The 16488-nt window shown below is 44.8% G+C and overlaps 1 protein-coding gene across 2 annotated transcripts in view; it reads right to left on the reverse strand.

Moving 5' to 3' along the window:
* GALNT16 (polypeptide N-acetylgalactosaminyltransferase 16) overlaps positions 1-16488 on the reverse strand; it is a 74923-nt gene that overhangs the window by 21035 nt on the left and 37400 nt on the right. For both annotated transcript variants that reach the window (XM_066188222.1, XM_066188221.1), the window contains exons 3-8: positions 14069-14167; positions 8049-8116; positions 5536-5601; positions 4351-4472; positions 2228-2315; positions 1182-1266 (exon numbers count right to left, since the gene is read on the reverse strand). In XM_066188222.1, the coding sequence (XP_066044319.1) occupies positions 1182-1266; positions 2228-2315; positions 4351-4472; positions 5536-5601; positions 8049-8116; positions 14069-14167 (528 nt within the window). The remainder of the gene's footprint in view (positions 1-1181; positions 1267-2227; positions 2316-4350; positions 4473-5535; positions 5602-8048; positions 8117-14068; positions 14168-16488) is intronic.

Below are 16488 nucleotides of genomic sequence, written 5' to 3' on the forward strand. Positions count from 1 at the left end.
CATTACTAGGTAAGATTCAGTTTTCTGATCTGCTTTACACACGTGGAATGACTGCTTATCTGCTTCATTCTTTAAGTTTTCATCTGAAAGATGGAGGTAATTAAAAAACCCCAAGGCTATTTCTGAGGCATTCAGAATGTTGAGTTAGGGAGAGCATAAGAACAAACACAGAGAAGAAGAGGTGGCTTGTAGAGGTGGCGTGCATGATAATAAATAATCACTATTCTTACAGTATTCAGAGAGCAGTACTCTCACACTTAAGGTAAAGACCTCAATGTATTCAGAAAACAACATGAAGAGTTTGTCATCAATGACAAATGGATGTGATGCCAAAATGCCAAGTGAATGCTGGGGCATTTTGTGCTCATTTTTGTGCCCTGTACCCTCCTTGCCACACTGGTGAAGACTTAGTAAATGTATTTGGAGAACTGTACCCTGTCTACCAGAGTTCTGGAGTCCAGGACATCCCTTTGGGTGTCCTGGTCACAGACCTTGGCAGAGAGGTCTGGGACCCGAGCAAGAGGGTTTGGAATCTGTACAGGGGGGTCTGGAATCTGTACGGGGGGTCTGGAATTTGTACAGGAGGGTTGTAGATCCTGGCACAGAGCCCTGGAAGACACAGTTTTTGACTTTAGCCCATGGGAAAAACTCCCAACATTGAGAGAAGAATTACAAGTCACAAAGGTGTGATAGACAGTAGTGTAGTTTATCACCAGGTGGAAAATTTTGTAGTTTTGGGATTCTTAGAATGGAGGTGAATGGGGAACAAGATGGAGGATTTAGAGCAGTGCCTTGGGTTCTTCTTCTTCTCCCTTGGCCTCCATCTTCTGGTGATGGTGGCAGAAAGTACTTCAAGGAGATTGGGTCAGAGTAGAGATGACCTGTTTAGTATAGATGATAGGTATTGGCACGTAATTGTAAATAAGTGATATGTAGTTATCTGTATAAAAAGACAACGACATCCCACCATGGGGGGAGTCATCTCGTGTCCCAGCTACTGAGCAGACTTGGCTGGGCACGGAGAACATTGTGAGATGTGAAATAATAAACAACATGAGAAACCTGGAAAAACAAGACCTTGAAGACTCCATCTCATTCTTATGTCTGGCTCGGGCTTTCAGAGGGCAAAGACTTTCAACCACCTGAATCTTGGGTGAGGAAAAACCCGAGACAGAGTGTACCTTATAGACTGAGTTGGGTCTGTTCTGGACATCTTCTGCTCTATAGGAATCTGTTCCCACTTAAAGTGAAGGCTCCAGTCAAACCCTGAAAAGGAAAAAGACATGCCAGATTGGTTTTCTAATTGTGAAAACAGTACTACTAGCTTCAGTGATAGTCTGCACCTTTATGTCACTATGTTCCTTCCCTGACCTGCCTCACAGTCTACCCAAAATGGCAATAGCCTATCCTAATGTAGACTTCACGAGCTTCTGTCTGGGCACTATCATTCCTTAGCATTACAGATTTCTCCTCAATTTCACTTCACACTTTCAGGAGAGTGTTGCCAGGCTGAGATGTAATTGTATTCTGGCCACTTTGTTTTACTAAAGGCAAATCCTGTCTGCCAGAGTTATGAGGCTTTAATAAAGGACTTTGTGATATATTCTGGCAACAAAGGCCTGCAGATCACTGTAACCACCTTGTTTTTCAAGACTATCATGTACTAATAGACGGCCTATGGTGGATGGTAGAGCACAGCACAGTCACTAACTTTATACCATTGTTAAGGGTAGCCAAAGAACAGGTAGCCTTTGGCTGGCAAGCAGTGCAGAAGTGAGCCCCAGCCATAAAAGATGTAGAAGGGCACCAGGAAATGGGGTGGACACAGGAACAGCTGCAGCGGGTTCAGCTGTGAGGGGAGAGGTGTAAATGCTTTTCAGAAGATGCCACGAGATAGCCTGGCAGATCAAAGCAGCAACTGGAAGTGCCTGTCAGACTCCAGTATACATGTAGCATAGCGAGGACATGGTGAGATATTTAACCAATTAACTAAGTCCTGAAACTGCTAAATGTTATGACAGTGTATCAAGTTCAAGAGGAAAATACTAGCTGAGTTTTGTTCTAACTCTTCAAAAAATCTGACTTTGCAAGTTGCAGAGAAAAAGGGACAGATAACCTGTCAGGAAAGATCATCATTCAGTTTTCTTGGAAAGCTGAAGAGAACACAACTTATTTATCATGCACTATCCCTGAGGTCTAACTTACATAAGGCATTAATTATACCCACCTCCCCTCAAATCTGCTGATGCTGCCAGGTAGGCAAAATTATCCAGGCTGATAACATCAATGATTGGACTCACCACTCGGGTATAATCCTGAAGGAGAGAGAGAAAGGAGGAAAAAAACGAGTCAGGGTTTCTTGAATGTCCAGCAAAGCTGCCAGAGATCAGGAAACACAAAGTTGCACATGTAAATCTTTGTCTGGTTTCTCCAATATGGTTTTGGTAGCCGTGCAAGGGATCTGCGGCCACAAAATCCAAACATGGAGATGGTGGGTACTAGCCAGCTGCACTCCATGGATGCGGGGAATGGGGTCGGACTCCGGGACCTAGGAATGCTGCTAAGAAACAGCTCTTTATTTCCTGCCCAAGTCACGGGGCATCAATCACTGTCCCAAGGGTTTTGTGCTTGCTTTTGATATCTATTGACAGCACACCTTCTGCTGAGCCATCCTTGAATTAACTCATTATCATCAGCCTAGAAATTATCAAACCCCTAATAAAGCATTTTCCTAAGAAGTACTATGAATCAAGACCCCACATTTAAGATTCATCATGCAGACTTCATAATGCATATGACAAAATTGTACACATTATAATATGAAGACATTGTGAGTACTTTATTACCATTAAGGCATATAGGCATTTACAGTTTTCTTTTGCAATCCTTTCAGTAAGTAGAAGTTGAACAATTTTTCAACATCACAAGACAGGGCATTAAAGACAGTGTTGTGACAGCTGACATGTAAGATGAAACTGAGCTGGCAATGGCAGAAACAGCACCATGTTATTAGACAGCTGCCAGCATCCGTGCCTTTTCTATCAACCCTTCATTTTGTGCCTTGCAATAGTTCCTCACGAGGCACCACACTTGGCTAGGATGGGGCATCCTTGGTAAGAGGATTCATGTTTTTTCCCCTCTGAGCTGTGATGGTTGCCCAGCCAGAGTGTGTCTGCCCAGCTTGAGACTCCAGCACCCACCTGGCAGCCTGGTGTGCCAGCCACTACTCCAACCAATCTGTGCCAGGACTGGCTAGGGCAAGACTGAAATCTGAAATAGGATGCACATCAAAAATGTAGGAAGTAGGTCAGAAATAGGTTGACTTGAAATCTGCTCACTAAAAAATTTGTATACTAGAACTAGCACACAGGTTTTTGCAATTCAGATCCCTCCCTAAAGAAATGAGTGAGGTTCTTGCTGCTTAGGAACCCCTATGCTGGTGCTGCAGCTTGACTTAAAGACCAATAAGTAAAGTAAACATTTATGGGCTTTATTGAACAAGAATAAAAAGCAGAAGCTTTTAATTCATCAATTCTGAAGATTCACCTTCTTCTGCTTCTTCATATTAAGCTAATCAGACATGCTTACAAAGCATCATTAAAGCCTCCACCCCTTCTCCTGAGGCCCATTACTTCATGGGATCCTCCTTTCAGAGGGGAACAATCACAGACACGTGCAAGCAGGGCTTCTCCCATCACCTCTCCCCTGCCTTTTCTTACAGCAGAGTTGTATGATCTCTCCCTCCAGCTCTACAGTGCACTCAGGGTGACAGCTGCTAATATTTCTGCCTCATTTTCATTCTTCCAGCCTCACATCAATCCTTTGCCAAGTGAACCATCAAAGGGACTTCCCTGCACTCACAGGCGGCTTCTCTGTGATTGGAAGCTGCCTGTATGCAGGTGATGTATGGTGGCAGCTCAGTGGAAACATTAATGGAAGGAAAATTTTGGCAGTGACAAGGCAGAGGGGAGGGTCCAGAAGCAAGGGAGATGGAAACCATGGAAAAATTGCACAATGTATGCCGCCCAATGGGCTGTCCTACATACAGGTGAACAGGACGAGGAAGCACAATGCCTGCAGGACACAAGAGGTACAAGTTGGTGTTTCCAGCATTCAGCACTGCACCCCATCACTCTGCACCTCCTGCCTTATCCCACTGGCAGAACAGAATCCCATCAGGGATCTGCTGCCCATCTAGCTCAGGCTGTACCTTCCTCTGTAATAGCCTGCCTGAGGAGTACCTTGGCAGGCCTTGTTCTCACCAGTTCTGCTGATGCATGTGAGGGCAGAGGATCCAACAGCACAGGACAGGCCAGCTCCATCCATCCCAGAGCAGGACATGGTGCTCACCTCTTTCACTCTCTGAAGCATTGGCTGGAGCCACTCGCTGTTGACCTCACAGTGACTGTCCAAGAAGGTGAGGATGTCAGCAGCTGCCACTTCAGCTCCTCGCACCCGAGAGCGAATCAGCCCTGCGAGGAGAAAAGGACAGCAAAGGGCCAGGAAGGTTAGGAAAGGAAATGTTTGAGCCTCCTTCAGAAAAAAAAACTTTGTGTGGCCTTTACAGGGGAAGAGCAGGTGATTCTCCTACATCACATCTCTATCAGGAGCAGAGAGCAGCCTCAGAGCAGGGCATGCCCCGGGGGACAGTCAGCTGAGCCCTCCCAGCACACAATGAATGACCTCTCCTGTCACTTCTGTCCATGACACAGAACTTCCACCTGGCTCCTTGCTCCTCCCTTCCAGCCCTCCCCACAGCCACCTGGCTGCTGCCTGCTCACCCGCTCTCCCATTGAACACCCTGCTGCCTCCATCATCAATTCCCCATGGCTAAATTCTCCCCTCTGCTTTTTGCCTTCCTTATTGCTTATCTGCTTTATTCCCATTTGTCCATTATTCTACCCTGCAGAGATATCAGCCTGGGTCTCAGATTACTCCTTACTTTCCTACAGACCATTTCATGAACGTGGGATGCTCTTTGTGAACTAAGCAGTCATTTTTGTCTCTCTTTCTAGATCCTGGCTCCAAACCTGCTGTGCACTGACAGCTTTAGAAATAAAGCAGCACATGTGAGTCAAACTAAAGAGCAGCTGGGAAAGTCAGTCATTTATGCACATAGCAGATATAAGAGAAAAAAATTCCCTTAATTGTATCTCTTTATGATAGATACATGATTGTTTTTCCTTCTCCCATGTCTCCTACACAGCTTGTTATCTTGCGCTTGATAGTGCAAGAGTTAGCTTGTGTTTAAAAGGACAAGACTTACATCTGGATCTTTATTCATAAAGATTCATTTTAAAATGTGGTCTTTGTTCCAGCCAAGGCCTCTGGACACCACTTCTCATTATTTAAGTATTGCATGAGACCCCTGAAGCCTGAGAGTTGATAACCTGTGTTCTTCCTCCACAGAGCTTCCAAATACTTATACTGAAAAAAACAAACTCTAAGAAACAACATGTGAGCAGCTGGGAGGCAATCAGGAGCATGTGGAAAAATAGGCAAAAACTTTGTACTGAGGAAGCTTTGCACACTCACCTTCTCGATGGGTGTTTCGTAGACACTTGACTTTTGGGATCTTGGTAAGTAGTTGGCAGTCCTCAGCTTGGGGAAGGCAAAAAAGACATTTGGTACATATGCATGAATTATTTGGCTTCAACAGAGAGCCCCAATTAACCATCCTCCTGCTTCTCCATCGGACGAGAAATTCTGCTTTCACTTAACATCACATTAATCAGCCTGATGGCCTCAGTCCTGTTGTCTATAGAGCACACAGAAGAGCACTGCCTGCTTGCTGTCCTCCTCAGGCATCTGAGCCCATGTTTCCCAATCCTCTGAGCAGCCAGGCCTCCATCTCCCCTGCTCAGCATTTCACAAAGACAATGGGGCATGTGCTGGCAGTGTGCCACTGGGCACTAATGAAATGGAGGGAACACAGGGAAGCGGGACTGCAAATCACCAAAGAGCCAAGGAAAAGAGAGTTCTGTAACATAAAGTGTTCTTATCCATTCTCTTTGCCTTCAGTGGCTCATCTGGGCATTTCCTGCCATTTGTTCTCAGGGCAGTTTCCACTTGATTTTATTTTAAAAAGGTCACTGGGATGTGACCTGCTTCCTTGGAGACACCATCACATTGACACATGGATGCCTGACCAAGGGTTTTGCTGGCAGCTTGCTAGAAACTCCTGACATCCCTCATTTACATTACCTAGGGAAGATGAGGCAGAGGAAGAGTTACCCGCTCCAGTCAGATATCAATCAGTGCTGAGTCTTTCTGTTCTCTGTCATCCTCTCCATTCCTGCTCTAGCAGATGTCATAGGAACAGCGATTTCCAACTTGCTCTTTTTTTTGCTCCATCAAATTCACCCCAATTTCCATGTTTATTCCATATTCCTTTTCATGTCTCATGCTCCCTTTCCTGCTGTCATCTTCCCACAGACCGAGCACTCTGGGGAGAATGCCAAGGCCCTTAGCCAAAGTGCACCTCTTAGCACGTTCCTGTACAAGCATTTCCATTCTCAAGGATACGTGCAATCTGAAATATTGCTCTTACGTTGGCACTTTGGCAGATGCTGCATCATCCAAGGGAAGTGGCAGGTGTGCTGACCTATAGAGCATCAAGAATTTGCCGGAACTCTGCTACAAGGGAAGGCAATGCTCTTATCTTTGCCAAGTCACAGCTTCAGGTATGAAAATCCTTATTCAGTCGTTCGCTCTGCAGGAGTGGAGCACATCACTCTGCCTGTAGCTACTTGTCAGAGATAACAGACTCTCAGTATATATGGAGAAACTGAGGAAGGTATTAAAGGAAAGCATCAGACCTCAAACATGTGATGAAGTGCCTCCATGAAGGTTTCTCAGGGAAATTACTACATCCACAAATATCCAGCTGCCAGTGAAAAAATAAGAGCTGTGACAGGATGGAGCCTTTTAAAAATCTTTCTGTTTACTGAAGAGCCTAAATGGGAGTGTCTGGTTGAACCCCATGCAGAACAGGTACCAGAAATCCATCACTGTTGATCTGGAACACTTTGCTTATTAAGAACTGAATTTTTAGGTGCAGAATGTGGAACACCTAGGATTGTTTGTTGGAAGTGCTCAGAAACACTGAAATTAAACAGCTGAGCACAGCTCAGTACTTACTCAAAACACACTGTAAAGCCCTCAGAAACTTAAACCCCTCATCTTGGCATCCACCTTCAAAAATATTTTTTTGTGGCCAAAGCTACATAAGCATTTCGCTTCAAAATCAAAACAGCATTGCTTCCTTACCTCAGCAGGCCAAGGTGGGCATTCGCAGCTATCTGTAAAGTGCTCTGGAGGAGTAATTATTGATTATTATAAATGGCACATAACTAGATTGTCCTTGAATCTAGAACACATCATGGGAGGAGCAAGAAGTCTTCTATCCCTATCCCACCACTACTACTACTACACAACAGCCAGGAGCAAGAGCAACTGTACAGACGGAAAGACTCCAGAGCCTCCAGTCTGGAAGTCTAGTAGAACTGATGCAATAGACACTCCATCCCTGCGCCAAGCTGCAGAAGGAAGTATGGTGCTGTCCAAAGCAGTAACTGCCACAGCTTCCCACAGGGACACCTGAGATCCCAGGTACATGGAAGCAGACAGCCAGTCTCACCTAGGCCTCCCTGCAGGACCCCAGGCAGCAATTTTCTGTATGCTCCACTGCATCCTCTTCTTGCCCCTTGGTCTGTAAGTACCTGCTCTGCTCATGTACACCATTGCTACATATATATCTTGCTAAATGGCTCACCAAATGGTGCATAATGAAACTCGACAGAGATCTCTGGTGACCCAGCAAAAACTGCCACGCTGACAGAAAAGGAAGACCCAATGGAAAGAAAAAGAGAGGAAAAAGCTCTGGCCTCTGCCATGCATGGACATTAAACACAAACTTCTTTTCTTTTCTTTTTCTCCTGCATACAGCAAAGAGGGAATCTGTGAGGGAGGGGCACTCCACAGAGTAAACAAAAAACAGTAAAACAGAAGGGAAGAAATAAGTGTAAAGGAAATAGATCCAAACTTACGATCTGAGCTGAAGTCATCTACCAAAATGATCTCCTGGATGAGACTGGGAGGGGTGCGGTTCAGAACACTGCAGGGACCCAGAAAACAAAAAGCCACGCTGTGAGCTGCCATAATAATGACAATGTTAGGACTGATAGAAATCTGCTGTGCTATGCATTACAGCAGGAATACCAAACTCCAGTAAAGTGGAAGCGGTGACCTTGCCCTTGTAACAGTGTCCACTGGCAGGCCCAAACTACAAGTGAGAATATCCCAGAGAGCTATGGCATCTCAGCCAGACCTTACAAGGACCCACAGCCAGGACCTGACTGTGGGACTTGCCTGGGGCAGCTAGCAAAGGATGCAGCAGCATGCTCTGCCCTAAAGAGAAGTGAAATGGAGAGAACCACCTGCCCCGAGGCAGCCCAATGGTCATTCCCATCTGCCAGTCTCTGAGTAAAAGTCATTCCCAGCAAGGAACTCTGTCTCAATGCAACAGGTGTGACTTGCTTGGGCTTTCTCACCGAGTCCATTCTTTGGAAGGAAGTATTGTCAATATTCTGGATTTGGATTTTTTTTTTCTGTCTTTTGGTTGTTACCTGTCTGTCTTTCAAACCAGCATCACACTTGCTGAAAGAACCCCCTTTCCTCAGGTTGGTTGCACCATACCATGCAATACCCTCAGGTCTGCACTGAGTTTGCATCGGCAGGACACACACGAGGAAAGCAGAGAAAAGCTTCAGCCCTGCTCAGATGTCAAAGCATTGTGGTACTCTTGAGTCTGAGCAGTTCAGTTCTGACTTCTTTATTAGTCTCATTCATTTAAAATCCTTGAACTCTTTTTCCATGGCTTTCGTACCATCACATAGCATATTCCCTCTTCAAGCCTCCTCCAACGCCTCTGTGCGCAGGCAGGTCCTCATTAACTTGAACAAAGTTGCTCAGTGATGCTTAGGCAGTCCAATGAAGAGGGCAGTTATGCAAATTTTAATACTGAAAATAGAGGCAAACACTGTCCTCCTAGTTCTAGCAGCCTGTCTCATTTTAGTGGCACCTGCTCTTTTGAGCAATACTGGAGAAAAAACTCCGGATTTTTTTCTCTTTTGGATTTTGTTGTTGTTGTGGTTGTTTTCTATAGGAAACAGACAAGAAGAATAGCCCCATACTCCCAGAAATGAAGGTGTAGAGAAGTAAATTGCCATCTTGTTAAGTAACACCACTGATGGCTTTGCATACAGGGCCAAAGTTCCCTCAGTTTGGAAGAGTTTTCTGCTTTCTCATACAGCAAAATTCTGACTGTTCTGCTGCTCAGTATCACATTTCAGATTCACATTGCTTTATACGCCTCTGATAGTATTTGTATTTTGAGCTTACATGTCCCTAGATGACTGAGCTTGCATTTTTCAATACTGAATCTCATTTGCTTCTCTTGGTTTATGTCTCTCTGGATCCTCTAGTATGGTGGGGTGGGAGGTGGGGGGATGTTCCTGTGCCATTCTAAGTGCATCTTCTCCCAGCACAACCATCATCTGCATATTTTACAGACAAGGTTGCCCTGCACTGAAATTCTTGTCTGTACAAACACAATGCAAAACAACCCAGACAGACTGCAGTATAATGGCTGCAAAATGGTATTCTACACCTTCTTCCACTAGCTTGACTATTGGCAATGCTCACATTTTCTCCTCAAGTTTCAGGTCTGTCAACTCAACATAACTAGGAAAAAAGCCCCATTTTGTTCTCTGTTCTTCACCTCTCTACTGATTCCCCAGCAGAGAGAACACATCCCTTGAGGAGTTCACAGCTCATTGTACAGTGCCCTGTTCTTCTCTCAGCTCTGCAATAACTTGCTGTGAATCCTCAGGAAAGGTACTTAATCTTCTCTGCACTTTTTTGTCTCTCTCTTTTTAACAAGGAGCACATTAATCCTAATATTTCCCCTCACTGAAGTGCAGAGACTGCCATGACAAACATTTTTAGGCACAAAAATGTATTATTAGAATTCTAAAATCCAAATGACAATTGCCTTTTACAGCAGAAACATGGAATGTTCCCCCTTCATCTCATGGATTCCCTATCTCCATTGCTTTTTCCCACAGCTTCCTTCTTCTTTCAGTATCAGATTCCTTTTTCTCTTGCATGAACATGACATCAGCAGTGCCAATGAGTTTTTCTCCTCTGTCCATCCCCCCTGAGTTCACAGATAATCTTGTTTATTCTGGATGTTAGCAGAAGAGTATCTTTTTTTCCCTTTGCTCTAAAATATTATCTTTTTTCCATTATTTAAATTGTTATTGTAATGAGATGCTACACCAAATGCTCTAGGACTACAACAGCATTCTCTTAATCAGAATTTTTACAGGCCCTCTGCATTGCACTGAACCACTGACAGCTGTTCAAATCCATTGACATAGAGCCTGATAATTCACCTTTACATTTGCCTCAAAACCAAAAGGTCCCTGCAATAATGACTTTTTGAAATCAGAAAGAGAGGGACCAAACAACAAAGCACTTGACTTTTTCTTCTGCAAGAATAGTCCCAGCAGCAGAAGTGATGGTATGGCTTAATGATTAATCATGCATAGACATCAATCATATAAAATGCCTTTTGAGTGACAATTGTTTCTGAAGGAGAACAGGATGCCAAGCAAGTGACTGATGTGAGAGTGACAGCTATGTCCTAGCAAGGAAAAGAGATCAAAGCACGCAAGCAGCTCTTGACTGACACACATCTCCTGCAGGACTGAGGATGCCAGCAACAAGCCATTTGAACTGGCATCTTCACAGGTTTTGTCTGACAGCCCATTTCCCATTCTCCTCCCCCCCCCCCCCCCCCATTCCCCTTCTTTAGACTCTTGCTGGATATATTTAACCAGCTGTCTCCCTCTACACAGAAAACATATGGCTGGAGCCCACACCAGAAGGTAGGAATGCAGCCCATGCTGCTTCTGAAGACCAGGAGGGACAAGCAACAGGGTGCTTGAGGGAATATATTATTTCTCCTCACGGTCACTCCTCTATTTCCCCCTCTCCCTCATACACAAACATTTCTCCCATTCTCAAGGAGCAACAACAGCACATCATTCCTGCTGCTTCCACCCAGCAGCAGAGATCCCAGAGACAGGAGGGAGAAGTAGGCAACTGCTGAACTGCCAGAGGTGTTTAAGTCCATGTGTTCACATGTTCATGTGAGGTTAGCAAGAAGGGTGTGCAGATCAGTATCTGGCCCCTAGAGCTGCCAGGTTTAGATCACCCTGAAACAAGCTTGTGATGTGGGAGTATCATCCCTGGGTCACTTCCCAAGATCTTTTGATACCAGCATTGCCACTTCATTGAGTTACCTTACAGTAAGCCAGTATCTGGCTCAGGGGAGCACATTTGGGCTCCCTCTGGGTTTAAGATCAGTTCAGTCCCAGGACCCTTTTCATGTACTTCATTCTAGAATTTCCCAAAGTCTTATGGCTGGTTTTTGAGTTCCCAAATTCAGACACTCAAAAGCCACACGTGCAAAGACCTCACATATGAAAATTTCAACTGGTAATACAATTTCTACTCACCTCAAAAGATTAGGCCTCTAAAAATGTTTTCAGACATAGAAAATTTTGCTCTTAGTGCTGCTCATTTCCATCAGTTTTCCTCCTTGACACCCATTTCTCTTATAGCATCCCTACAGTGTAATCATGATAACTGAACTTGGGAAAAGGCCCATAATAACAGTGGAATCATATTTGATTTCACCAGATGCATCTCAAATGGTTCATTCTAATTATCCAAGTAATCATGCTCTACCTGGTTTAAGAAAGCTCTTGCAGATACAGAAATAATGACAAGCTGCAAGCCTGACTAGTCAGCAGGTAAGCAGGCAGTGCAATTATACGCTTCCTGTTGCTTAATATCACTGTGGTCCTCAGCAGACTCACAGCCAGGTCATAAACCCAACAGAACAGAACAGTCCTGTCCCTTTGATACTTGACTTATCCTGAAGTGCCAGGGATGCAAAGTAATTACACAGTACTGGTGCACTGACTGTGTATGTGACTTGAGCAACAATTACACTCACAGCAGTAATTCAGCCTGGCACATTCAGATGAGTTTTGCTGAAAGATGGGACTCTCAGGTTACAGAAGAGGCCCTGAAGAGCTCTGTCAAATCCCTCTATAACATCAGTGTCAACCTGATGTTGTAAGTCAGACTTATGCCTATGCCTCTTCTACCAGTGCAGCCAAGATGTGAACCTGTCCTGCTGTATGTGGCTGTCAAACCTTCAGTGCTCGAAGTCGAGGCTGCTAGTCAATGCTTGGTTGTGTGGCACTGCAAATACTGTAGAGCCCAAGGAGAACTCAGCCTTCAGGAGCTCTGATGAGACAGGGAAAAATTATTGACACTTCTGATGTGATTTAAGGAAGGAGTAAATCCATCACATGCACTGGCTGTAAACAGTCTGACAACGAAGACCCCAGCTGTAGCCAGAGGTCTGGAAGGAAATTCCATCCACAACATTATACACAGCAGAGTGCAGCCAGTTCCTCACAACAGCACTCCTCCAGTGGCAGCATCATTGCAGGGACCAATCTGAAAAGATGGGTCACCCACTTTGCAAGGTCTTTGTTGGGAGCTCTGGTTGCAGGAGACTACATCTGAGAGACTGGTAATATCACATCTGAAGTGCTGTGTCCAGTTCTGGGCACTCCAGGACAATAAAAAGTAGGATATACTACCATGGTTTCTCAGCACATTTTTACTGTCTGACCTATGACTGAAAAGGCAGAAATCTCCGCCAGCTGCCCTAGCAGCACCATGATTCCAAACAAGTCTGCCCGTTTTCTGGACAATGACTCTGTAGAACTCATTGTATGGTTCAAATTAAAAGAAAATTATAGAAATAAAAAGACAAAGCATGTCAATTTAATATATACAGGTCTCTGGAAATACAATAGCACCAAACTTGGTGGCAGAAACCCAGCCTTCTAGACATGACACCAACTGGAAAAAGCCTGTTCTTTATTCACATAGCACATTTCTTTAAGTCCACAGTCCTGTCAAGGGAAGAAGTGGCAATGATGAATAATGCATTCCTGGTAGTGATACCATCAGCTCAAACTGCTACACAGACAATTCACTCTCCCTCCAGCCTCAACAGGCTGTTCCTGGGCCTGCTTGCAGGCTTCAGAGACACATCGAGAAATTACTTAATAAGTCAGAGAAGTCAGAGGGCATTTTTTTTCTGTGGGAACTAAAAGAAGAGCCTCCCTGGGTTCTGTGGGAGTGATGGAAGAGGGCAGTGAAGGAACAGCTGGAACGTCACTTTGTGGTACAAATGACTGCAAGTCTCCATCTATTTGGGGTTGCTGACGGACCCTATGCCACCTATTTGCTTAGCTAGATTTGGCCACTGCTGATACTCAGATATGAGGAGACACTGGTACAAGATAGCAAGTGTCCTGCAGGCTCAGCAGGAGCAAAGCCCCAGGGAGCACCTGGTGGGCCGTCAGGTTCAGCAACTATTTACCAGCAAGGGACCCTGTGCAACAATTCGGTCTCCCTGAGACTTTGAGTTTGAGAGACTTGTAAGCTACGCTCCTGCCCGCACTGAATCAGCCTCAGCATCTGTAACACATGCCCTAGCTGGGAGCTGGCTGCTCATTTCTGTTTATGGAACACAGTCTCTCCCAAGCCTCCACCCCTCTGCTGCACCTAGCAACACCCAGTGTTCTCTTTGGTGTCCCCTCACTCTTCCAAGCCAAGCTCACACAGACTGTTCTCACTGTGGATGCAGGCCCAGCTACCCTTTCTTGCTGCTCATGATTCCCCTGACTGGAGCCATACAGTGGCTAACTGCAGACATGCCCTGCATTTGCAGATGTGCCCACAATCCCAATCCAAGCCTCTGGCCTGTCCTAGTGGGCCAGCCTGAGAGCAGAACATTATCACTCAGGGAACTGCAGCCACCCTGCTTGTCCAGCCACAGCAAAATGCCCAGTTTTCCCCCGGAGCACTCCCAGACTCTCCCATCCAGGCCCGGCACCCCGGCTGAACTCACCTCTTCACCGTGCGGAGCAGGGTGGATCGCGCCTCGTTGTGGAAGGTGATGATGAGACTGGTGGCTGGCAGGTCAGTGTCATAATGCACAGAAGTGCACCTGCAGTATGGGAGAGCAGAAGTGTGAGCCAAACATTACCCAGCAGTAGCCACTGCAGAAGTGTATCTGGAATTTCTAAAAAGAGAGTAATATGTTAAAATCAGAATCAGCACAGTTGAGCTGCAGCAAGGGAGGCCTCAGCAGCCCCTGCACCAAGGCTGGCAGAGCTTAAAAAGAACTGTGCCTATGGAAAAGCAACGTTTGGAGGCTGTGATACCTAAACCCACAGAGGTGCATGCTAAGGAGGCCATGTAGGGTTTATAGTGAACTAAGTTTCAGTCATTGATTCTAGTCCCTGGATTTACCTGTGATTCACATAACATCTTGTTTATTCATGCACAGGACATGGACAAGCTAAGGATGCATGGTTTACCCAGGCCTTGCTGTATAAAGCACATCAAATTCTTTGAACACAAAACTTCATAGAAAGGAAAACACTAGCTAGTTCTCTGCTCTGCGCTGGGGAGTTCCTGAGGCTCAATACTAATGGACCCGCTGGCAATGAAGAGCAATTCTTTCTATCTTCTCATCTGACTTTGTAATGTTAGGTACATACATACATTCTCACACTCAGAACCAGGGATTAACTTGCACCATGCTGCTTCTCCCTGTGGAGAACAAAGTTTCCGTGAGGGGAACAACTCACAGATGTGAATCCTGAATCCAGTTCTGGCAGATACTAAGCACGGCTGATTTGGGCTGACCTGCTCCTCCAAAGCGTCTGCCTTCTTAACTTTCAGACAGTGCCAAACTGCAATCAGACTGCTCTAATTTCCTGCCTGATGAAGAAATCACACCTACTTTTAACAACTCAAGGCTTTGCATAGACTGAATCTCCATCCTGAGAAGGAATACAATTCACTTCTTAGACCCACTACTTGTACTTCCACATTTACTTACTATTCTTTAATGAGTATTGCTAAATTGTTACTGGTTTTATCATCACTTTCAATCCTACTGGTTTATGACCTTTTCCTTGCAGTGTTTTATTAAGGAGACAGCAACTTCACACAGCAATTTCCAAACATACAGAGAAACCTGATAAAGTGGACAATGTGAGACAATATTTATTATTGTTTTAAAATAACTCTATGATGTAATGCATCCAAAATGTATCAAGGAATCAGGAAGTGGAAAAGCAGAAGAGGCTGATGTATGGGTTATTCGGGGAAGTTTTCCCAATATTTCAGCACTACTACAGCATCACAGAGAACAAGGACAAAGTCTGTGCTTGAAAGTTGACCCTCTCTTTGTTTTGCATCAAAGAAACAGCTACATGCTAAGTCAGAAGGAGCTTGTAGGATGCAAAGTATGTCCATGCTCTTGCTTGGGCGCCTGAAGAAACACTGATATGTTAGTGACCTACAGACTCACCCCATTCCTTAAACAAAGAGCCAGGTCCACAATCTAACTTGTATCAGCTGAAGTAAGACCTCATCCTGAGCTGCCATCCCAGCAACTATTCCAATATTGTTGTAAGATAGCGAAACACAGATTGCTTATTTCCAAATTGCTCCCTGTAAAGGGGAGAAACATGGAAATAGGTTTCTTTGTTCTGATTATTTACTACTTTGGACAATCCATTACTCAAGGGAATCCTTGAAAAGATGGGTCTGAAATGCAGGGATATATTTGCAGGGAATCACATATATTTTGCTCTTCTGACTGAAGTGCACAGATGAGGCTTTTCACAAAAAGCATGCTCTGCATGCTATCAGAGATCAAAATAAACAATAATTCACCTTTGAAGTGAGCTGGTTTTAGGCCAGAACATGACAGCAGATTAACAGAAAACAGCAATTCTGCATGGCAGGGAGACTTGTCAGCAACACAGAACATGGAACCATTGGCTCTGAGTCACTAGGAAGCTAGTCCCAAATACTGTGCTGGAGAAAAGCAGCACAACACTTGGATCCCACAATTGCCCTGACTACTTGTCTTCAAAAAGCACTCTGAGGGCTGTCAGTGCTGGCAGGCTCACAAAGCTCCACATCTCCTGGCATCCCTTTCACAATTTCAATCAAGTGAGATGCCTGGCTTCCTGCTCCCAGCAGCTGTGAAATGTTGCTTTGCAACCATGCCATACCTAGAACCACAGATAGTTCTAGGTAGAGTCTAAGACTGAAGTAGACTATTGTACACCATCCTATCACTATTAAACCTACCGTTTTCAAGAACCATTTTTCACTAAAGCATTACCTTTTTGTACTCCAGAAACTACAAAATAGTTACCCAAGCACTATCAGCAATTTAAGGATGATTTTTTTCAGCAGAATAAATACACCCTCAGTGAAACAAGGACAGAACAACAAGCACTTTGC

Source organism: Chamaea fasciata, unplaced genomic scaffold (genome assembly GCF_029207755.1).
Source record: "Chamaea fasciata isolate MVZ Bird 193981 ecotype frontalis unplaced genomic scaffold, bChaFas1.0.hap1 SCAF_7, whole genome shotgun sequence".
Lineage (NCBI taxonomy): Eukaryota > Metazoa > Chordata > Aves > Passeriformes > Sylviidae > Chamaea > Chamaea fasciata.